This window comes from Hemicordylus capensis, chromosome 3, assembly GCF_027244095.1.
Source record: "Hemicordylus capensis ecotype Gifberg chromosome 3, rHemCap1.1.pri, whole genome shotgun sequence".
Classification (NCBI taxonomy): domain Eukaryota; kingdom Metazoa; phylum Chordata; class Lepidosauria; order Squamata; family Cordylidae; genus Hemicordylus; species Hemicordylus capensis.
In genome coordinates this window covers 57,012,763-57,037,807 of record NC_069659.1, presented here as the reverse complement: position 1 = coordinate 57,037,807, position 25,045 = coordinate 57,012,763, and the positions used below count along the sequence as shown (strand labels likewise).

The window sequence follows — 25,045 nt, the reverse complement described above, 5'->3', positions numbered from 1 at the left end:
CCACTTTCCAGGCAAAGTGAGAAGGCAAAGAAGAAATTTGGGAGGGTTTGGGAGGCGATTGAAGGGAGCGCCTTGAGGTGATTGCGTGATTATCTTTCGGTGACTTCTTGGAAATTTCCTTTCTTAACCGTTTAATTAGCACCGGTGCAAATATTTTGCAAGGAGGGGGCTCACAGACCTTTTTTCTCTGATTTTGAATGTGTGTGTGAAACGTTCAAATCTGGAAAACAAGCATTGCATCTCCACCCCACCCCCCCGGCCCTGCTGGAGCTCTGCTGTTGAGAGACAATCATGTCACAGTGAACATCCCAAAGTGTTTCTCTTTCATCTTAAAATTTTCAGCTTCCAATGAAGTGGGGAAAGTTTTTCTCACAGAGAGTGGCAGAGGGGAGGGACGGCAGCGCCCCTGGACTCCGGAGGCTGCTGCTCTGGGTGGGGCTGCCAGGCCTTCCTTCCATTCTTATTTTACTTGAATTTATATCCCACTCTTCCTTCAAGGAGCTCAGAGCCCTGTAAATGGTTGGTTATGTTTATCCTCTCAACATCCTTGAGGCTGGGCAATAATCACATGGTGGTGGGATGCGTACACAGGGCGGGGGGGGGGGGGCGGCGTTACCAACTTTGCGTTGATGAGAAGGCTGGGTGCTGCAGGATGATTCTATTTTTTTCTCCCCCCTGCCACCGCCAGTCCGACCACCAATGAAGCTGAATTGCATTGAGTTGCCCCTGCGGTGAGTTGGCTGTGGAGAGTTGTCCCATTCCCCTGCCGCTCAACCATCAGTGACTTTGAGTGAGCCCGCGCACTGAGGATCTTCCTCAGCACCTGGTGCCTATGGTACCTAAGTCCTCCCCAGATACCTCGGGATCAGTACCGAAGTTGAAAAAGAAGAAGCTGAAATTGCATCAAGACTTGCCGGCAGGTCATCACCTCCCTCCTATACCCAAGGAGAAGGTGGTGGCGGACGTTCCTGCATCAGAGGCCCCTGTGGACAAGAAAACTAAAATGGCCTCGGATCGTACCATGCAAAAATCGTCCATGTCAAAGCCTGTGGTGTTAGAATCATTTGATGTGACCCACTATCGAACTTGGTCGAGTTGAGAACTTTCAGTGGCAACGGAGGAATCAGGATATGCTTCGTCAGAGGAGGCATACTCACTGACCAGGCCTGTAGAAGATGCCTCATCACTACCTAGGAGATGGTTACCCCCTGGGGCCCAAATGGATTACCGGTCTTACTATTCCGATAATGCTTGCTCCCGCTGTGGGTCCTGCTACTCAGAGGATCCTGCATATGGGAAGCCCATGGCGATGAGGGGTTGACAAGAATCCCCCTCACATTCAGGAGGCCACGTTCCTGCTCACCGCTACGCTCCCCGAGGGACCGTGCAGAGCGTCGCGAACCGCCCCCTTTGGTTCCGGTAATACATCAGGCCACCTTGCCTTCCCAGGTGCCGCTGACAGATCTTTCTACTTTGGTACCGGACAATCAAGGTAGCAAGCCGGGCTCCCCTTTGGGTGCAACACCCATGCCACAGGATCATTTTGCTCCACTGGAGGCAGAATATGAGAGCGATGATAGCTCACAGGACTCTGAGGTTGTTGCTCTGGGATCGTCCCCGCTCGGCATCCAGTTGAAGCTGGTCTCCCTGTCAGAGGACCACAAACTGTACATGGCATATGTGACACGAATGGCTTCAGCCCTGGGTATGAACCTGGGGAACCAACAGAAAGGAGAGCTGGACCCGTTGTTCAGACTTATCGATTCCGAGGCTGAGGTACCGGCAGCTTTGCCTCTGAATCCAGCATTACTAAAAGTCATTCAGGGTCACTGGAAGAAACCAACAATGCTTTCCCAGCCTAACAGGTGTCCTGAAAATTTCCATAGGGTGCAGTTGGACAGTGATACATCCTTTCTGAAGAACCACCCCACCCCGAATTCAATGGTCGTGGAGGCTTCCCTGCAAAGGATAAGAGGCCACAGCCAATTGGCACCCAGTGACAAAGAGGGCAGAAAGTTGGACTCTTTAGGGAAGCGACTTTACTCTGCCTCAGCCCTACATTTGCGGGTGACCAATTATCAGGCTTATAACTCCCGATGTAATCACTTTTTGTGGGAGAAGGTGAGTCCCTTTCTGGATCTCTTCCCATAGGACAGGAGGGATCCAGCCAAATCATTTGCCCATAAGGCTATTCAAGTGCCCAAACAAGAACTTTATTCAGCCCAACATTCGGTGGAAGATGTGGCTAAAGTGATGGCAATGTCAGTGGCGCTCAGATGACGCGCTTGGTTGCAGTCATCGGGACTGCACTACAAGGCCCCGGCTAGGGTCGAGAACCTGCCATTCAAAGGCTCTAGTCTCTTCTCTGAGCAGACCGATGATACGCTCCAGAAGGTACAGAAGTTGAGCACAGCGCTCTCCATGTTATATGCTTCACCGACTAGCAAGACACAGAGAATTGCTAAGTGGTCGCCTTATCAACCGCAGAAGACCCCGTTCCAGCAACAGTTGCCTTCAGAAGAGTCATTTCGTGGCAACAAGTTCCAGCCAAGATACAAGTCGCGTGGCCAGCCCAGTAAGCCAGCCCTTCAACTATCCCCCAGTAAGCCAGCACCCAAATATCCCCCAGAAGAAACAATTACTCGGGGTGCTTCAGGACCTGCCTGGCCCTGTTCTTGGTGAGCTGGGACAATATGACTACAGACCAGTGGGTCCTCACGGTTATATGCTTGAACTATGCCCTAGAGTTTTGCGGGCCACAACCAGTGTCTGGGATTGCACCCCGGAGTTGGATCAAGAGGTCGCTGCTCTCCTGGAAAAGGACGTGATCGAGAAAGTCGCCAACCCCGACAGCCCCGGGTTCTATTCCCGGTACTTTCTTGTGCCAAAACCAGACAGTGGCCAGTGCCCTATATTAGATGTCAGGGCTCTGAACAAACATTTGGTCTACAAAAGGTTCCGAATGCTGTCGGTACCGACCATTATGACCATTCTGGACAAAAACATGTGGATGATCTCCATGGACTTAAAAGATGTGTACTATCATGTTTCGATATGCCCTCAGCATTGACACTTCCTGCAGTTTCGGATCGGGGGCTCCCCTATCAATTCAAGGCCTTGCCATTTGGCCTGATGACCGCACTGAGGGTCTTTACGAAATGTCTGGCCCTAGTGGTGGCGTTCCTGCAGGAGCAGGGCTTGCAGGTGCTGCCGTTCTTGGTGATCGGCTCATCGTGGTGAGAACCAGGCATGCGGTGCTGGACGCTTTTGAGATTGTGGTAGATACTCTGTAGGAGCTGGGTTTCCAGATAAACTTCAAAAAAATCTCAGCTGGAACCCACCCGTCAAATTCAGTTCATTGGACTGATATTCGATACGACCTTGGGAAAAAGTCTTCCTTACTAGTATTCCTTACGATAATTACTCTTCGGGGGCTCGCAGCAATTTTTCTAGCTGTTGGCCCACAGATTATGTGTTCCATCCAGCGCCTGTTGGGCCACATGGCATTGAGTACATACGTTCTACCTCAAGCGTGTCTTCGAATGTGCATTATTCAGAGATGGTTTTTGGACGTGTTCGATCCGTTTCAGGATCCGGGCCATCTAGAGAACACACACCCTCCTTGGGTACGAGTGGCGGCGAAGTGGTGGGCAGAGTTCCAGCACTTGAGTGTTGGTACTCCCTTTCAAGCCCCTCGAACCTGCTGGGTGATCACGACAGACACATCTGAGCGTGGTTGGGGAGCATACCTGAACGGACTTCATCTGAGTGGACACTGGTCCACCAGGGAGAGGACACATCAACTATCTGGAGCTGTTGGCCATTTGCAATGCTCCCAAAGGCTTCTTGCTTCTAATTTGGGGGTCATTCAGTGCTAATACAAACAGACAATACGATAGAAAAAGCCTATGCTAACCGACAGGGCAGCACTTCCTCAAGGAGCCTGCTGTTTCTGGCGCTGGACCTATGGCATTGGTGCGTGGCACATGCAGTGTTGCCTCAGGCAGTCCATATTCAGGGTGCATTGAATGTCCAGGCGGACACTCTGAGCAGAATGACAGTGGTCTCCCACGGGTGGACATGGCATCAAGGTGTTCTGAGGGACATATTTGTAAATTGAGGGGTCCCAACTCTGGACCTATTTGCTTCCCAGGACAACACACAGTATACCCTCTACTGTTCCAGGGAAGGGGAAGGCAAGGGTTCTCTAGGAGATGCCTTTGTCCTGTCTTGGATGGGCCCTCTTCTCTATGTGCTTCCCCCATTTCCCCTCATTCTAAGGGTCCTGCGTAAGCTGAGGGTGGGTCGGGCCAGGGCAATCCTGATAGCCCCATGGTGGACCAGAAGGCCTTGGTTTCCAACCCTGATGCGCTTAGCGAGCAACTGGCAATGCCTACCTGTCCACCCGCACCTGCTGTCACAGGAACAGGGACAGATGCTCCACCCAGATGTTAGGTCCCTCCATCTGACTGTGTGGAAGGTCCTGCCGACTTCCTGTTGAGACAAGGAAGTTTTGGTTGCTGTTAGAAAGCAGTCCACATGGAAGTCATATGATCACGAGTGGACTCATTTCACTTGCTTCGCTTTCCTGCATGGATTTGATCTCTTTAATCCTTTTGTACAGGATATTTGTAATTATCTATTGTCCCTTAAGGAATCTGGTTTAAAGCTTTCACCCCTTAAGATGCATTTGGCTGCCATTGTGGCACATTCTCCCTCTGACAGGACTTTGTGGTTTAAAGATCCAGTGGTAAAAAGTTTTCTAAAAGGTTTAACACGCATGTTCCTGGATGATCCAGTTATGTCACCGGCTTGGGACCTGTCAGTAGTCTTGGCTGGTCTACTGCGGCCGCTGTTTGAGCCTTTGGCTTCAATTGATCCCTATCTGCTGACCTGAAAGGTCACCTTTTTGGTGGCCATTACCTCTACCAGGAGGGTAAGTGAGTTGCGAGCCCTGAGGGCTGACCAGCCGTACCTTCAGTTCCAAAAGGACAAGGTCGTGCTCCAGACAGATGTCAAGTTCTTGCCCAAAGTGGTGTCTATGTTTCACCGTTCGTCCCTGCTCACGTTGCCCGTGTTTTTTCCAAATCCTTCATCAGATGCAGAAAGTGTTAAAGATGGAATTCCAGTGCATCGTCCTTTTGCACCTACTATCCTAATGACCACTAGAGCCATTGGAAGTAGAGGTAGTGAGTGACGGTCTCCTTACCTGTCTCTACTCTATGACCCCAGGACTGACTCTTCAGCACTTCCTGTATTGAATCACAATTCTTTCCTTCCTCCTAGAGAGCAGATTGAAACATCTCTCTTTCTCCTTACCTATTCATTATGTAGTCCTTTAGATTAGTTTCAGGTCTTTCCTATCTAAGTGTACTTAACCAATAAATACTTAGTATTTAGTTCTACAATTAGTTCTACAGGGATCTCCATGTGTTTTCTCTAAATCGCTGCAATAACTAAACCATCCTCTGCTACCCACTCTGTAACTGGAGTGTGTGCCCATTCCTTAGTGCTCTGCTGTTTTGCCCACTGGGTAAAAATAAACCACCTCTAACAGAAAAGAGGTTACACCGTTTAGATGTTCAAAGGGCATTGTCCTTCTACATTCAGAGGTCTGCTGAGTGGAGGAAATCTTATTCATTCTGGATGATGATGATGATGATGATGATTAAAACTTTTATACCGCCCTTCCAAAAGGCTCAGGGTGGTTTACATTAAAACACCATTAAAATCAGTTAATAATTAAAACAAAAATTATAGAGCATAAAAACAATAATTAACAATTAAAAACATCGTAAAACAACAATTAAATAATCAGAAGAATTTAAAAACAAGTTTTAAAAAGCTGAGAAAACCTGGTTGAAGATATGTGTTTTCAGGTGTTTTTTGAAAATTGCCAGAGATGGGGAGGATCGTATCTCAGCAGGGAGCGCATTCCACAATCTCGGGGCAGCAGCCGAGAAGGCCCGTCTCTGTGTAGCCACCAAATGAGTTGGCGGCAACTGGAGACATACCTCCTCAAGTGACCTCAATGGGTGGTGGGGCTCATAGCGAAGAAGACGCTCTCTTAAATACCCAGGGCCTAAGCCATTTTAGGGCTTTGTAAGTTATAACTAGCACGTTGTATTTTGCCCAGAAAACTATTGGCAGCCAGTGTAACTCCATAAACAAATGAGTAATGTGGTCTCTCTGAGATGACCCAGAGACCAACCTGGCTGCCACATTCTGAACCAACTGAAATTTCCGGAATACGTACAAAGGCAGCCCCACATAGAGCGCATTACAGAAGTCAAGTCTGGAGGTCACCAACAAATGTACCACTGTTTTGAGGTCACTGATCTCGAGAAATGAGCGCAGCTGGCGTATCAGCCAGAGCTGATAAAAAGTACCCCTGGCCACCACCTCAACCTGAGAAACCAAGGAGAGACGTTGATCCAGAAGTACTCCCAGACTGCGAACCTGTTCCTTTTGGGCAAGTCTGACCCCGTCTAGAACAGGCAAATCAAAATCGTCTCTAGAGTTCCGACCCCACACAATAAGTACCTCCGTCTTATCTGGATTCAACTTCAGTTTATTCTCCCTCATCCAGCCCATTACTGCTTCCAGGCAGGCATTTAGGGAGGATATGCCAACTCCTGAAGAAGTTGACATGGAGAAGTAGATCTGGGTGTCATCAGCATACTGGTAACACCCGGCTCCAAATCCCCTGATGATCTCTCCCAGCGGTTTCATGTAGATGTTGAAAAGCATTGGATAAAGTATGAAGCCTTGAGGGACACCATATTTAAGCTCAGATTTTGAAGAGCAACAATCTCCAATCGACACCATCTGGATTCTGTCCGAGAGGTAGGAGCGGAACTACTATAAAACAGTGCCTTCCACCCCCAACCCCCTCAGACGTTCCAGAAGGATACTATGGTTGATAGTATCAAAAGCCGCCGAGAGATCCAAGAGGACCAACAGAGTCACACTTCCTCTAACAATTCCTAATTGGAGATCATCCATCAGGCCGACCAAGGCAGTCTCCACCCCATAGCCCGCCTGAAAACCAGTTTGAAATGGGTCTAGATAATCAGTTTCCTCCAAGACCGCCTGGAGCTGAGAGGCTACCACCCTCTCAATTACCTTGCCCAGCCATGGGAGATTGGAAACTGGCCTATAATTGCTCAACTCTGAGGGATCTAACGCAGGCTTCTTTAGAAGAGGTCTAATAATTGTCTCCTTAAGACAAGGAGGCATCCTGTCCTCCCACAGAGAAGCATTTATTATTTCTACCAGGCCGCCTACAACAGCCGCCCTGCTAGATAGAACAAGCCATGTTGGACAAGGGTCAAGAGGACAAGTGGTAGGTCTCACCGCTCCAAGCAGCTTGTCCACATCACCAGGAGACACAAACTGAAATTGATCCAGTCGAATCGTATAAGAGGAGTTGTCAGACACCTCCAGTTCAGACATCAAATTAATTGTGGATTCTCCATCTAAGTCGGCCCGAATCCAAGAGATTTTGTCTGCGAAAAATTCATTAAACGCACCACAACGGGTAACTGATGCTTCCAAATTCTGGTTCAAGGGAGAGGGGGCAGATACTAGTCCCCTCACAACCCTGAACAACTCCACCGGACATGAACTCGCAGAGGCAATACGGGCAGAAAAGAAACGCTTCTTTGCCGCACATCTCACCTGAACATAGATCTTTAAATGTGCTCCATGTTGTAATCTGTCGGATTCGAGTCGAGTTTTTCTACACTTGCACTCCAGTCGCCTACCTTGCTGTTTTAGCCCCCGTAGATCTTCCGTATACCAAGGGGCCAATTTTGAAGCAGGTTGGAGGGGACGCTTAGGAGCAATCGTGTCTACTGCCCTGGTGATCAAGTTGTTCTCGTTCTCAACCAGGGCATCAACAGGATCACCAGCAGAGCCAACATTGAATCCCTCCAAGGCTTCTTGGAATCCTACCAGATCCAGTAACCTCTTTGGGCGGACCATTCTAATAGGCCCCTCGCCCCTGCGAAAGTGGAAAGTGGTTGTAAGTCCAACCTTAACCAGATGGTGATCCGTCCATGACAATGGGGAGATCGTAGGAGTCGCCACCCATGGAACACCACCCTGATCAGAATAAAAGACCAAATCAAGCGTGTGACCTGCAATATGCGTTGATCCAGAGACCGCTTGGGATAGGCCCATAGTTGTCATGGCCGCTATGAACTCCTGAGCCGCCCCAGACAATTGGTCCCAAAATGAACATTGAAGTCCCCCAGCACCAAAAGTCTGGGTGACTCCAGTGCAAGTTCCATGACCAAGTCCGTGAGCTCTGTAAGGGATTCCGTTGGGCAGCGGGGCGATCAGTACACCAACAGAAGTCCCAATCTATCCCTGGTCCCCAAACTCAAGTACACACATTCAATATGGTCCGATGCCCTGACAGGGACCCTAGTAAGGGAGATGCTATCCTTATAGACCACAGCCACTCCACCTCCCCGCCCATGTCCCCTCACCTGCTCCTCTACAGAATATCCTGGAGGGAGAAGTTGGGACCAAACTGGACCACTAGCCTCCCCCAACCAAGTCTCAGTAATACACAACAGGTTGGCCCCTTCATCCATGATCAAATCATGGATGAGTTCAGATTTATTTTGAACCGACCTGGCATTGCAGAGGAGCAAGGTAAGGTTATGTGGGGTGTTGGCAGTGCTCCCCGAGGTCAAAGAGCTGGCAGGACAGCCGGAAAGGGAGACAGCTATTAGATTTCTGACCACCCTTCCCCTGGAACAGCCTGCTGACCTGCCAACGTTTCTTCTTCTGTTCCCCACCACCACTGGAATAGCTGCCCCATATTCAACGAAGGCACTCTCTGCTTTCCATCTCCAGACAAACCCACACACATTGCAACTTCAACCCAACCTCAGCACAACTTAAAACTGATTAAACAGAAGCCCCCCTATTGAATGCCTCCCTCTATACAAAAATAGTTGGACAAAGTGTCCAGCCCTCGCCCTCGTTTCTCCCCCAAAGTGGCTCCCCCAAAGGGGCAACCCCCTTTGGTGGTCTTCCTATATAGGCTGAGCAGCAAGCTCAGCAGGTGGAAGCAGGAAAAACTGCCCAGTCACCCTTACAGCCTAGGGGTGTGCAATTCGGATTTTTGGTGAAAGTGTATCTGCCCCAAAAGGGTGGGGTGGAGTGGTAGTGCCTAATGGGTGGAGGCTAACACCCCAATTTTAGGGGGATTGGGCAGAGGCCTGGTTTTTTGGGAATTTTTGAAGTTTTGGTGTCTTTGGGGCAGATTGGGGGCAGAAAGTGGATCTGCCCCAAAAGAGTGGGGTGGGCTGGAAGATAGTGCCTAATGGGTGGAGGCTACCACCCGTCCCCAATTTCCGAGTGATTGGCCAGAGGGCTGGATTTTGTTGATTTTCTGAGGTTTTTCTTCATAAAGTGCAGTGTGGTAGATTGATTCATTCATCATATTCATAGTAAATGCAAGTGTGAAAAAAGTGAAAGTGGGGTCATGAGAGTTCTTTACTTGAAGAAAATCTCATTTGCTATCATTGAATGAGAATTCACACCTCAGAACTTTTTCTGAAGGGATGTTCTTCCCTTATTTTCTGAGGTGTGAATACTCATTCAATGATTGCAAATGAGATTTTTTTCAATTAAAGAACTCTCATAACCCCACTTTCACTTTTTCACACTTGCATTTACTATGAATATGATGAATGAATCAATCTACCACACTGCACTTTATGAAGAAAAACCTCAGAAAATCGACAAAATCCAGCCCTCTGGCCAATCACTCGGAAATTGGGGACGGGTGGTAGCCTCCACCCATTAGGCACTATCTACCAGCCCACCCCACTCTTTTGGGGCAGATCCACTTTCTGCCCCCAATCTGCCCCAAAGACACCAAAACTTCAAAAATTCCCCAAAAATCAGCCCTCTTCCCAATCCCCCTAAAATTGGGGTGTTAGCCTCCACCCATTAGGCACTACCACTCCACCCCACCCTTTTGGGGCAGATACACTTTCTGCCCCCAAACTGCCCCAAAGTCACTAAAACTTCAAAAATTCCCCCCAAATCACCCCTTTGCCCAATTCCCCTGAAATTGGGATGGTAGCCTGCACCCATTAGGCACTACCACCCCACCCCACTCTTTTTGCCCAGATACCATTCTATGCCCCCGAACTGCCCCAAAGTAACTAAAACTTCAAAAAATCCCCCCAAATCGGCCATGAGCCGAATCACCCGAATTTTTCGGCCCCGAAAAATATCGGGGGACATCGGGGGCGATTCGGTTCGGCCCCGAATCACCCGAAATTGCTCATTTCGGGCACAGATCGATCTGTGCCTGAAATTTTTTGCACATCCCTATTACAGCCCCAGTCCTGCAAAGCCTCTCTGCAAGCAGTCCTTGGGGGAGGCAGATGGCAACCAAGGAGGGCAGAAGAGAAGAGGTAGCCAGGCAGGCACCCCAGTCTCACACCCTGGGGAAGATGGTATCCTCTTCTCCCCCTCTCCAGTAGGCTTCTGAGGGCTGTGGCCACCGGCAGTCTTCCTATATAGGGCCCCTTAAAGGTCTCCAAGACTTGGCCCTATCTATGTCTAGGTGGATAGTTTCCACAATTGAACTTTGTTATCAATTGGCTCATAACCAGTTGCATGCAACTATTAAGGCACACTGTGTTCGGTCAATGGCGGCCTCTGTGGCTTTGATCAGGTGGTCCCGTTGGACGCTATGTCAGGCAGCTACTTGGGCTTTGCCCCGTTCATTTATCTGTCATTATGTAATTGATACCAGGGCACAGAATGATGGTGTATTTGGCAGGAGTGTCCTGCAATCCATTTTCAGTTAATGTACTTCTTTCTACAATAAAGAATTCTGGCAGATTATATTTGCTTCTGTGCTTCCCTCTTCCTGTGGTGCTTGCTTGTTATGCGCCCATTTGTGTAGAAGGGAGACCACGTAGAAGAAGTACAGGTTACTCACCTGTAACTTTGGTTCTTCTAGTGGTCATCTGTCCTTCTACACATCCTCCCTGTGGAGTTCACTGAAGCTGGACTCTGTGATTGAGGGGATGAGGAGTGGCACAGCCACATATAGTGGCTGGGGGCGTGGTTCCCACCCAAAGCAGGAGAATTGAGCTTGTTAGATTCCGACAAGGTGTCTGTGCAGGTGCATAGCCCATTTGTGTAGAAGTACAGATGGCCACTAGAAGAACCAAAGTTACAGGTGAGTAACCTGTAGGTATGCTTTACCATTTTATTTTTGTGTTTGCTCTGTTTTCTTTTGTGGCTTGGATACAAACTGCTATGGAGTAATCCAAGCTGCAAGAGAGGAAAGCAGAGGGAAAGGAGAGGCTGCCTTCGTGACTGGACTCTGCCTGACGAGAGAGCCCAGTCACCAGGGCAAGTGCCTCCAAGCTGCTCTTTCTCTTTCATGTCCAGCCGCCATAGAGGAAAGCAGGTCGTAGGTGCTTGTCTCTGTGACTGGGCTCTCCCTGTAGGCAGAGCTCAGTCACAGAGGCATCCGCCCGCCCCCCTCTACTTTTCTTCATTTGAGTATTGGACTCTGGCGCAGAAGTAAACTGAGGGGGAGAGAGGCTGCCTCTGTGACTGGGCTTTCCTCCACAGTGGCTATATGCTGTGGAGAGAGCAGTTTATGGGGTAGGCACTTGCCTTGGCAACTGGGCTCTGTCCGAAGGCATAGCCCTGTCACGGAGGTAAGCAGCCCCCCACTCCCTCTGCTCTCCTCCATGGCTGCATGCATCCCCACTTTAAAAAAAGCTCCCCCACCAACCATCATCATCATCATCGCTGATTAGAGGATTGTCACATGATTGCTTCAAAGTGGGACACATATTATGTGTCTTGCTTATAGCAGATTGAAAGAATAGTACTTAAATTAGTGCAATCTTATACATGTCTACTCAGAAGTAAGTCCTATAGAATTAAATGGGGCCTACTCCAAGGTAAACAGATATGATTGTGTTTATGCAACATAGGCTAGTGTTGCTTCTTCCCAACAGCATACATGTACCAACATAGCTTGAGGAAGCATCTGACCAGAAAGATTTTTGTTTAGCCGGTGAACTGAGTCAACATTTCTTGAGCCCTGTTAATAGTGCAATAAATATATAGTGCAACATGTTTTTGTGAAATGCCTGGGTATCAGAACTGGGCCAAGGATTATATTGACATAGGACTATAGGAGGATGCATGTTTGCAAACCACAGATTGAGATATGTGAAGTGGGGAGGGGTGTGTGTGTGTGAGTGCGGTTATTTCCTGCTTACAGAATGTAGCGACTTAAGCATATTCCTTTAAACCTGGAAGACATTGTGGCAATTTGTAAAAATGACAAATTTTTCTTCTCTTGCAGATATTTTCAAATGGTCATCTAGGAAATGAAGAATATGATGTCCCCCCACGGCTCTCACCACCACCTCCAGTTACCTCTGTGGTACCAAATTTGAAGTAAGTTTAATTTTATAATAAAAACACTTATGGTAAAAAAAAACCAACAACAACAAACCCATGAAAACAACAACTTGATTAATTCTATGAAGAATAACCTATGAAAACAATTGATTAATTCTACAAACGTTTAATATCATTATTTACAAAAATAAAATGTTACATTAATTGTGAATAGCTTTTAAATTACATTATGTGCTCTTTGTGGGGCTGCCTTTCTGCAGAAACTGCAGTTACAGAATGCAGCAGACAAGTTGATCTCCCAGCCATCTTAAAGACACCATATTACTCCTATACTAAAAGAACTACACTGGCTGCTGATAAGTTTCTGGGCAAAATAGAAAGTGCTGGTTATAACCTATAAAGCCCTAAATGGCTTAGGACCAGGATATTTAAGAGAACGTCTTCTGTGTCACAAGCCCCACCACCCGTTGAGATTACTGGAGAGGCTCATCTGCTGTTGCCACCGGCTCACAGTGTCTGGTGGCCACACAGGGACAAGACTTCTCTGTTGCTGCTCCAAGACTCTGGAATGCGCTCCCTGTGGAAATAAGAGCCTCTCTATCTCTGACAGTTTTTTAAAAGTACTTAAAGACTTATCTTTTCACCCAAGCTTTTTACATTTGACTGCAGTTTTAAATTGTGCTAAGGTTTTTGACTGCAGTTTTAAATTATGTTAATGAAGTTGGGGTGGTGAACATTGGTCCTTCTAATTTTTTTCATCTCTGTGCAGAATGAGTTTTGTTCTAGGCGGCAGTATCAAGGCACTGTGTGCACACATGTATTCAGAGTGGGGCCTTCCTAATTCAACCTGAGTGCGATCTAAAAATAACTGAACAGACATAAAAAAACTTGTGAGCGCTCACACATATGCATTCCTTAGAGGGAACAGTGCTTAGTGGGAACAGTGGTGGTGAATTTGATAGATAGATGGAGGAATAAATAAAATGTATATAACTTGCATTTTACAAGGGCTAAAGTTTGCATAGTTCTTCCAAATCCAGTTAAGTGGCAACTTGTAGTTATATATGATGATCATTTGTATGATCATTCTTTGGTCAAGTCTACAGGAACGTGGATTAGGTGGTGCATATAAAACTTTTTGGTTGCAGTCAAAAGTTAGTGTGGTGGAGTTGTGCATTTAATAGTCCAGAAGTCTTAAAATCTAAAGGTACCTTTCAGAAATACCCAGCTCCCTTTCCTCTCCACACCTCCTTTTTTCCATATCAAGCAGGATAAAAGGAATGAGAAAATTAACATCTAATTTCATTTAATTTCTTAAAACAGTTTCTAGTGAGGTACTTTTGCCAGGAGGGTGTGAAAACATTATGTTTTAGACGGCTTGGGTCCTAATCTTAAAAAAGGAACTTAAACTTTGTTCCTTTTTTAATAGAAAAGATTCAGCCCAGCCTTAACTATTAGCCAAAAACAAAAAGGAACTTTGGGTAAATGCATACTAATGGAGCCCAAGAAAACACTTCATTATTATGCATTTGAAAGAACTATTTTCTTGGGCTTATTAGTATGCTTTCTCTGTCTTCTACCCTTCACAGTTTTTATCTTGGTTTCCTGCTGGCCATAATGTGTCCTGTGCACTTCATTATTTGCCCATTTGTTTTGAATTAGTACCTACAATATGAAGTCCTCTACATATATGGTATACTGTTTTAAGGTATTTGTTTGGACAGCAGGACGGTCATCTTACCAAGGTTACATAATAAGATTTAGAGCAACAATTGCTTATGTTGCATTGCCATATTTATTTTAAACTCTCTTGCTTTGATGGTTCTAGTATTGCTTAGCTAGCTTCAATAGAATGCCTTATTTCTTTGTAAATTGCAATAGAATAGCAAAATAATGTAGTTAAGGGCATAACAACTGACACACACTAAATTTGTGCTCATGATACATGCAATTAAAAACATGTTCCCTAGGAGACACCAGATTTTTCTACTCCTTTAGAAGCTGGATTTGATATGCTGTTTAATAGGGATGTGCACAAAAATGATTTTGTGTTTTTGGTTTCGAGAAGAAATGTTTCATTGAAACAACGGTTTATCTAGCTATTTCAGCAGAACAAAACTCAAAAGGTTTTGAGTGTTTCTGCCATAGGGAACAATGGGGAAATTTTTAAAACTTCATTGTTTCCCATGGGAAGGTCCTAGGGACACCAAAGTGGGCTACATACCTGTCACCCAACCCACAAAAGAAATGGGCAAGCATTAACAAATGTTTAACTTTTCCCCAAAACCCTTATAGGGTCCTATGGGGGTTGGGGAAAAGGTTAAACATTTGTTAAAGATTGCCTGCTTGCCTATTTCTTTTGTGGATTGGTTGGTTGGAGGCATACATCATGCCCTACCACTCATCCCATTTTGGTGTCCCTAGGACCTGACAATGGGGTTTTTTTAGTTTTCCCATTGTACCCTATGGCCTGAAGAAGCTGCACTCAGAGTGTACACACAAATTTTGCATTGCTGTTTGCAATGCATTTTGCAACCCTGCCTTGAAAAACACTGCAAAAACACACCGTAAAAGGGAATCTGTCCTTCCCAACACAGAACACACATTGCACAAACAGTCCAAAAATGGTCAAAAAAGTATGACTGACTCAGAATCCACTGCCAGCCACAATGCCTGCAGTAACATCATTGGCACAAGTTGCTCTCTCTCACACAATTATTATGACTTCTTACTTCCTAGCATTGCAACAGCTGCCACAGCAGCACCCTTACTTACCTGCAAGCATAGCCATAAGATCAACTAGAGCAACTTCAGCCTCATTCTGAGTACACTTTGCAGTGCAGATTGCAGAGCAGACCAAAGCATTGAGTGATGCACAAGTTAGTCTCAAGGCAAGACATGGAGCTCATCTTACAGCAATCACCCATAAATATTACACACACAAGAGAGAGAGAGCAAGAGAGAGCGCTAGCTGCCACTGTCTATTTCTTGCCACAACACTATCTCACAAACAAAAGAAACTACAACTCAAGGAAGGTAGGCACCCAAGTTCTGCTTTTGTCAATCTGAGATTCAGCAAAACTAGATAGACTATCACAAGTAAGGGAGAATCCAAAATATTGTCAGGGAAATTCTATGTCCCTGTTGGGGCTTTTAAGTCCCTAATTCCTGTTGTGTATATACACCAAAAGGTTGGGCAGAGTAGCATATATTGGTGCACACTGGCTGATAGGGCAGGGTATTATGATTTTACCCCATCTTGAAAGTACTGTAGTTTAGCTAGTGAACACCTGAAAAGTATGATTGACATTCTCACTATTGAATATACATCCATAATTGCTTTACGTCAAGCCCAATTTGAAATATTTTTCTTCCCTCTCTGCAATTAGGACGGGAGGTTTCTCAAGTTACATATGTACATAGGAACCTGCCTTATACCAAGTCAGACCACTGGTCCATCTACTCAGTACTTTCTACTCTGATAGGTGGTAACTTTCAAGGGTTTCAGACAGATATTTCCCCACCCCTACCTGGACATACCAGAGATTGAACCTGGGGCCTTCTGTATGCAAAGTAGATGCTCTTTAACTGAGCGACAACCCTTCAACAAGTTATGCTGAGTGCTTCTGTCTGATCACACTATGACCCCGTTCAGACATACAAGTTAACTGGAGTTAAACCTTACTGGGGTTGGTTTGTAACTCCAGATTGGACTGCAGATGTTCACCAGACTGTGGCCCACAAAACTCCAGTTCCAGGATGTGCCAGCAAGCTCCACAGCCCGACTGTGGGCAAAGCGTCACCACCTCAGCTAAGTGGCCGTGATTGAGATAGCAGCCAAAGGGGACATGTCCTTTGCACTCCTCTAGCTTCCTTGGGCAGATGACAGCTTAACCTTTTCCTCACTCTGCTTGTAGCTATGTTATCCTAATTGATTTTCTGCAAAGTAGTGGATCACAGGACTAATACTTTGCAGCAGAGGGGTACATCCTCCAGCAGGGCTGTCCCTAGGGGAGTGTGGGGCTCAGGGAAAATCAAACATGAGTCCAGGGCTGCTGGTTTGCTGCCTGTGCTGGACGGTGGAGGGGTGAACATGACATGCAAGGTCCCCTCCTGATTCTCTAGTTAACTTTTCCTCTCTCCCCTTTTCCTCATGTTCTTATGGCTATTTTGTTATGTGTTTTAGCAGCAGAGAGTACACTGACATAGCCATTAAATGCAGTCCTTTCCCTCCACCCCCTTTGTGTTCTCCCCTTTGTTTACTGCAAGGCAGTAAGCCTGTTTATCTTTTCCTCAATTTCTCTTAGTACTTTACTCTGTGCCTCCATGCATGTTCACTCAGCCCTTGAGTGAACTGAAGGAAATTTTTTAAGCAATCTTAGGTATGATGTGGGAATCGGCTCTTTAGTTACTTATCTTCAAGTGTAAGTATAAATGATAATAGTGAATCCTTGGTTCTTGCATGGTTCACCCATCAGAAGCACTTTATATGTCAAGGAAGCAGATGAAATCCATCCAGGCAGATAAAAACTTGTAGTAAAACCCTTACATTTTTACTAAAAATTTAAACAATAAACTCTTATTGTTTAATAGTTCCTTAAACAATTGTTGACAATAGTGTTGTTTGATAGATTCCAAAATGAGAGTAGTAGTCTATATAGTAACCAGCACACCATCATCAATATATTGATAGTAATAAGTAATCAATATGTATTTTATTAGTTTCAAAGTATTTAGGTCACAAGGTATGGACTGCTTGTGGTCCCAGACTATTTTCTAAGTTTTAGATGGCTGCCTGATATGTAGATATTTGTCAGTCCGGTGGGCGGACAGGAGGACTATGTGGAAATAGTCTTTCAGATCTGCTTATCACCAGCACAAGTGGTTTCAGGATGGGGCACTCACATATACAGTTTTACTTCTGTTCTTCTTTGAGGGCCTCCGTACTTCTCATGCTGATGGTTTAGCACCTGTGCAGAGCCACAATTTAGAAACTTCCAGAGTTTTATTTCAAGGCTTTCTGATGAAAGTTCCACTCCTTGATGTTCCTTTACAAACTTTACTAACACTTGCCTTGCCAGATATCCTCAGTTGGGACCACCATAGCATGCATTTCAAGGCCCCCCCCTTGGTGGCGGCCTTGAGCTTCTGGCAGGGGGAAAGATGTTTAAGAAGCTTACAGCAGCAGGCTTCCAACAACTGACACCAAAAGTGCCTTTTTCTGTTTTAAGAGAAGGTCACAAAGTGGAACTGTACCCATGCTGTTTGCAAGTTACCAAAGAGTCTTACAGAATTCAGGCATCCAGTAGACCAGGTTTCATTTCCATTATCTGGCTGGTTACTGCTGGGAATGCATGCTGATTAGTGGTCTGAACACAAATGTTATGCCTGAATAAATCAGTGCTGGTAGAGCAGGTCATACCCATAGTATTGAACTCTAGATAATTTTAATCTTGGTGTCTTTTTTTTTTAGCCCAGTTATTACAATCAAACATAACTAAATCAGGTTCTTGCTTGCTGACCAGAACCCCTTTCTTGCTTTTGTCATTCATTCAAAGTCCCCTGAAGCTTTTCCACACACTTCTGCCTTGCTGGACTTTAATGAAGTATAATTCAGTTTGGATATACAAAACTGGATGAAGTGTATCTGATTTAGCTTTCTTGGATGGAGAACCTGCTTACAACGCTAAATCTAGATCTTTTTATTTTTAAAATCTATTTGGATGTAATATTCAATCTTATTAAGAAAATAAGCCAACATTATGTTTAGAAATAGTTTAAATGGGGATGGGGGCTCAATGAGCAGTCTTGCACTGTATTCGTGGTTCCCTGGGTTAGGGACATATCTAAAATTCTGTTAACTTTAACTTTGCATATTTTGTTGGGGTACAGACAAGAGGCAAAAACCACTTTTAGTTTAAGCATATAATGTCCTTTGGCTCCCTCTACAGAAGGTGGTTAAATATTGCTTTGCAGAAAGCTTTTGAATTCAGGTTAATAAATCTCATATTTCACTGGTGATCTATTTCAAATCACTGTCAATAAAATGTGATTTTCCCCCTCCTTCCTGCCTAGTTATCCCTTGGCTACATGGCCCTTTTCAAAGTGGTGATTCCCTTACATTTAGCAGAGGGAAAGCATCTTGTCCTGTTCAACCCCAACACAGCATTCCTCCAGTGGCTGTTGGTGGTGTCTGCCTTGTCTGTCTTCTTATACTGTGAGCGCTTTGGGGACAGGGAACCACATTTTTTATTATTTATTATATGCAGACCACTTTGAGAACTTTTTTGTCAAAAAGCCATATATAAGAAGTAGTAGTACAAATGGTTTGAAATGCCATTTTTATTAATATATTAATGATGATTGAACAATGAGCTATGTTTTTAAGAAAGTAGTCCTCAAATCTTCAGCGCGCATCTAATAAATGTGAAATTGTCTTCCACTTTCCACTTTACCCTATATCTCTTAGATTTTCCCCCAACAACAGCCAGGTTGTATATGTGGGACTCATTCCTAAATTTCAGTAGCACTAAATGATGAGCAGTAGTGAAAGTTGACACCTGGACCCTGCACAGGGCCAAGCTGATTTGTGGGTTGCAGTTCTAAGTGGAAATCCAACTGATGGGAAAGTAATTGAGCACTCCCTTGCTTCCCACTCATTTTGCCAGAGAGAGGAGAGCTGGTCTTGTGGTAGGAAGCATGACTTGTCCCCATAGCTAAGTAGGGTACGCCCTGGTTGCATATGAATGGGAGACTTGATGTGTGAGCACTGCAAGATATTCCCCTCAGGGGATGGAGCCATCAAGTTCCCTCCCTGGCTTCTCCAAGATAGGACTAAGAGAGATTCCTGCCTGCAACCTTGGAGAACCTGCTGCCAGTCTGTGAAGACAATACTGAACTAGATAGACTAATGGTCTGACTCAGTATATGGCAGTTTCCTATGTTCCTGTGACTACCCCTTGCTTTGATAGAGCAGTGACTTTGAGTTGTGGCCAGGGAGCTTTTTTGGCTGGCGGATCCCAAGTCCACAAGTACGGTTCCAGCTTGTGAGTGAATGGGGGTGAGGTTTCTTCCCCCTGGCATACGCCTGGCTCCTGCAAGTGCCCATCTCATCAGAGGAGATGGCGTTCCGTTCGGGGCCACCATTCCAGTCTTTGAGAGGGGAGCTGGTCTTGTGGTAGCAAGCATGACTTGTCCCCTTAAGCTAAGCAGGGTCTACCCTGGTTGCATATGAAAGGGAGACTAGAAGTGTTTGCACTGCAAGATATTCCCCTTAGGGGATGGAGCCACTCTGGGAAGAGCATCTACGTTCCAAGTTCCCTCCCTGGCACCTCCAAGATAGGGCTGAGAGAGATTCCTGCCTGCAACCTTGGAGAAGCCACTGCCTGTCTGTGTAGACAGTAGTGAGCTAGATGGACCTATGGTCTGACTCAGTATATGGCAGCTTCCTATGTTCCCCACCACCACCTCCTTTAGATTTAGGTCTCCATCTTGACCTAGCAAACCTCTGTATGAATTGGAGCTTGTGCTTTTGTGCTTGGCCTCAATTTTGGGCGAACAGCCATGCAAAATATATGCTTTAAGGAGTATATGCTTTAAACATGGAAAGGAGACAACCATATTCAGTGTTCCTGGATCTTTGGTCAGGTTATATTGCCAATCTGATGAGTAAGATTCCCAGACAACACAGAGGTTCCAGCAGACCAACCAACTTAATGCAATCAAAACTGCTCCTAACCACTGATCGGACTGGCATATTTAGAGCCCTGCACTTTTGTCGTCCTACTGGATAGAGCTGTGCCCCAACAACAAGTTATTAACATACCTGCCGTCATGCCTTGGTAACCCCTGCAAATTCCCCATTCAGGAGATATGATACTCATTTTCTTCTCTTGTCCAAAATTCCTAAAACTGACACATGCACTTGGACCTCAGTATGATTCCTGATGTGGGACTTCTGGTGAACACTCTGCCAAGTACTGCCCTGGAATCCTTCAGTCAAGCACCTGTCCTTACATTCACCCCTGCTCCTCAAACCTGGTCATGGCATGCGTTTTGTGCAACCCTATATTGGGCCCTGGTGCCACTCAGTATGTGGACACTTTAGACCCCTTGATCAAAGTGCCAGCTTGGCAGCCTTGAAACTCCCTTGCCTCAAAAATGGATTCCTTTTTTTCTGTGACATGGAGCACCAAAACTTCCTGCTTGAGATCCTGCTCTTCTCAGCTGCAGCAGATCAGGAGAGGTTCTTTCTCATATTCACTAGTCGCACAGCTGCTAGCCTACGCATCAGCCTCTGCTTTCTCTTCCTTTCGTCATGACCTTTCCCACATATTATGATAATTTGGGGTGGGGGGTAGAGTCTGGTTATGGCTATCACTGGCTCGTTTGGTGGCTATTTGGGACCAGGCTTTCTCTGTGGCTGTCCCAGGGCTCTGGAATGCACTTGCTGTTCAAATCAGAGTTTCTCTATCTCTGGCTGTTTTTAAAAAGACCCTGTTTCCTCAAGCTTTTGATTAATTTTAATTGGCTTAAATAATCATTTTATCCTGTTTTTATATTGTATTTTAACTGATGTACACCTCCTAGGTATGCACATGTCAGGCGGTATAGAAATATGATAAATAAATGAATAAATTCCAATCTGTAGCATGCTGGTTTGGTACTGGTCAATCTGTGGACATGTTAATAAATGATAGCCACCTACTCCTGCTCAGTATACAAAGGCAACTTTTAACAGTGGCTTTCTTATGTTTAGTGTGTGGTGGGGTAATATCACTGTTCAGCCCAGCACAGTGTGTCTTCACTGAGCAAATGTGGGTAACACCCACCCTACTGCTCAAAATTGCAGTGTGCTGATGCTTGCTTGTTTGCTTGCTTTCTCTTTATTAAATGAGGCTTCACACACACACACACACACACACACACACACACACACACACACACACACACACACACCTTGTGTAATGTGTAATTTGAATGTAAGCTAACATAAAGATGTCAGTGAACAGAGCTCTCCCTGACCATGCTGCCCACTCAATATGGCAGCTCTGCAGTCAGAAATAAATAGTGAAGCTTCCCACAATTATGATTCGATTTGATTTTGAAAGTTACTGTGGCTGGGATCTAAAGAGCTGCTTAGATTCATGTAAAGGACTTGCTATAGTAGTACATAATGTGTTTGATTCCCACCCCCCACCGTTTGTACAACTGAGCTGACAGTAATGCTACTTCGTAAACTTCTTTTGGATTTTACCTCCAAAAGGAAAAAAGTTTGCTATGTAGGCTAAGTATGAGTAGGGTGCCAAACATGGAACTAGTTTTACAGTTCCTTGGATTCTGTCTTATACTTTTATGGTATCTATGGTCAGTGAATTTTGTGTTTGTTTTTATGAATGGTTTAAGTTGAAGTGTGTGGGGTGTTTATTTTAAATGTCATCTTAAATAGAACTTAGATCATAGAACTGTACAAAACAAAATACTGATACAATCATCCATAAGTGTGTGTTAAATTCTTTGAATGCAATTCTCTGCCCATTAATATTGGTGCTCTTGCATTGGAACCTTCTTTGAAGAACATAACCTGATTTCAACTTCCTAAATTATTTTTTGTGTAATTCTGTAATGGGACACCTGCTAAATATAAAGTTGTTAAAAGTTAGGTGCCCACCACTCTCACAGGCTTTGTAACATCTAACCAAAGAAGCAGCAATAATCTCATAATTTAACTTACTCTAGCAGAAAACGTTCTATAGTTATTTTATAAATGGAAGATGAAGAATGTGAATGTCTTTGCAGGTTTCATTACATATTTTTGTTACAAAAACTATGAAATTGATGAGAGCCGGTATAGTTTGGAAAATGCTTTTCCAAAATGTTTAAATCAAAAAAAGTGTAGGTGAAACCTAAAAATGATACTCAGAGAAAGTATTTTGCAATATAAAATGCCAAATCTGTGGTGTTAAAGCACTACCTTCTTGGACAAGGGAGTCAAGGATTTGAATGGATGGATTAGCCAAAAGCCTACTTGGTAATTTTAATCCAACTTTACTCAACTTCAGTCCTCCTGCAGATGTTGGCCTGCAACCACCATAATTCCTGGTTATGGGCCACTGAGTCATAGGATTATGGGAGCTGCAGTACAAAATCAGCTGGAGGGGCGATGTTGAGCAGCCCTGCCAAAATCTAGGTTTATGTAGAAGAATGCCTTGCACATGAAAAGGAAGAGGGACCATTTTGTAAATCTTTTTTCCTTCTGAAAATATGTCCCTGAGGGTCCTATAACCCATAGAACTATTTTTGGGGAGGCACAGGGAACTGCAGAAGGCAAGGGGGTTGGTAAAAATCATCTGTCCCCCATTGCACATGTAAAATATTCTTCCACACACCCGCTATGTTAATCTGAATGTTGGCCACTATCTCTCAGCCTAAATACCTCACAGAGAGGTTGTGAGAGAATAAAACAGGAAAAACTTCACTTCAGCTACCCTGTAGCTGAATATTATAGTACAACTCTAATATTGCACTGTATAAATATTTTTGCTATAACAAAGGAACTTACCTAGGCTTAATATATTTTTCTTTCAAGGTGTCCAATTCCTGTGATAACTTCCCTCCCTGAAAAACCTAGGGAATACGTAGAAGAAGATGAATACAAGATTCCTTTATCCCATCCTGTATCTTTGACCTCTCAGTCACCTCATTGTCATAATATAAAGCCTCACATTCGGTAAGATCATTTGTAGGTAATGCGGAGCAATCATTGGCATAATTTTGTATCTTTGGTTATTTTTGTTGATTGATTTAAGAATATACAATCACTTGGGGGTTCATGTATGTTGGTAGTGGTTTTGATATTGGTTATTTAAACCTATTTTTTTCTCCAGGTAGATTTGGTTTCCTGCTATATGAAGCTATGAGACTCTAGGTTCACAACTGATAATTTGACACATTAATTTCTTCTTAATTAGTTTTGATTTTAGGCTGACTTTTTTCAATGTGTTGGTGAAATTTTTAAAGCCATATTTCAATATACATATTTTAAAACTAGGTTGTGTTGGTTTTTATACATTAGTAATAGAACTAATCAGTTGAAGAACTTCTTTAGTGGGTTCTTCATATACCTTTTAGTCGATCACTGATGGAGTTTAAGTACATTTGCATTTTACCTAGTCCTCAGTACTGATGCCTTTTTTGTGATGTAGATAGTAGTGAGTACAAATATTAGTAATTGGCGAGCTTAGTAAATACAAGCTACTACTCCTTATTAGAATTGATGGCTGTCCTTTTAAATGTTTTTTCATTCCCACATCAGAACCAAAATGGCTTCTAAAAATAGATTCCCTTCAGCAATAGCCCCATCAATTAAAATTGCCCTACCTATTAGCCACCTCATGGCGCTGCAGGGAAATGCTTGACTAACAAAGGTTAGTTGGCTAACGAAGGTTGCCGGTTCAAATCCCCGCTGGTACTATATTGGGCAGCAGCAATATAGGAAAGATGCTGAATAGCATCATCTCATACTATGCGGGAGGAGGCAGTGGTAAATCGCTCCTGTATTTTACCAAAAGAAAACCACAGGGCTTTGTGGGTGCCAGAAGTCAAAATTTACTTGATGGCACACTTTACCTACCTACCTACCTACCTACCTATTTATTTATTTGAGTTCTGTACTGCCCTTCCAAAAGTGGCTCAGGGCAGTTTACATTAAAATAAAAACTAAAATCAATTAGTTAAAATCAGAAACTATAAAAACATAAAATCATTAACAATTAAAACATTTAAAGAAATTTTTTTAAAAAAAATAATCCTGGAAAACCAGGCCAAACATTTACAGTTTTAAAACAGTTTTAAAACCATAGAAGGCCAGCCGAAACAGATACATTTTAAGGGCTCTCCTGGAGGCCAATAATGAACTCAGATTACGGCTTTCTGCAATGAGTGCATTCCACAGCCCAGGAGCATCTACAGAGAAGGTCCGCCTCTGAGTTGCCACCAGACGTGGTGGTAACTGAAGATGGACCTCCTCAGATGACCTTAACATGTGATGGGGATCATGCAATTAACCAGTTACATTGCTAATTGATCAATCTTCCAATTAAAGCTTGTAGCTATAATTTTAAAATCATCTTTTTTAGATCACACCCTATAATGCAGTATGTGTACAGCAATATGTAGTCTTTAAAAAACTTTTCATAGGAAAAGTTTGAAGACAAAATCTGAATTCACCAGAAAGTTCTCGTGCACAAGCCACATTTAAACAAATGGCAACTGCATAATTAGGCATTTGTTGTATACCTGCACTGAGTCCCAGTCCTTTTTTTCTGGTACTGCAAGACTTAAAATTTATTTTTCTAGGATTTAAAGATTTCCATAAACAAGCCCAAGCACTTTGGTCATGGAAACTTGAAGGGTTGATTCCAATCCATCCATCTTATTTGTTTGTTAAGTTTGTTAAATAAGTTCCATCTTATTTGTTTGTTATTTCTCCGTGTAAACCACCCTGAGCCATTTTTGGAAGGGCAGTATAGAAATTGAATGAATGAATCCCATTGAAGCCCCTCATGCTGCATTAAAGCTACTCCAGGGAGTCTCTCAGCTTTAAAGATTGACTTCT

At 44.4% G+C, this 25,045-nt stretch overlaps 1 protein-coding gene across 3 annotated transcripts in view; it reads left to right on the top strand.

Annotated features, from left to right (window-relative positions):
- CBLB (Cbl proto-oncogene B) overlaps positions 1-25,045 on the top strand; it is a 148,494-nt gene that overhangs the window by 109,606 nt on the left and 13,843 nt on the right. For all 3 annotated transcript variants that reach the window (XM_053309724.1, XM_053309723.1, XM_053309725.1), the window contains 2 exons: positions 12,371-12,465; positions 23,018-23,158. In XM_053309724.1, the coding sequence (XP_053165699.1) occupies positions 12,371-12,465; positions 23,018-23,158 (236 nt within the window). The remainder of the gene's footprint in view (positions 1-12,370; positions 12,466-23,017; positions 23,159-25,045) is intronic.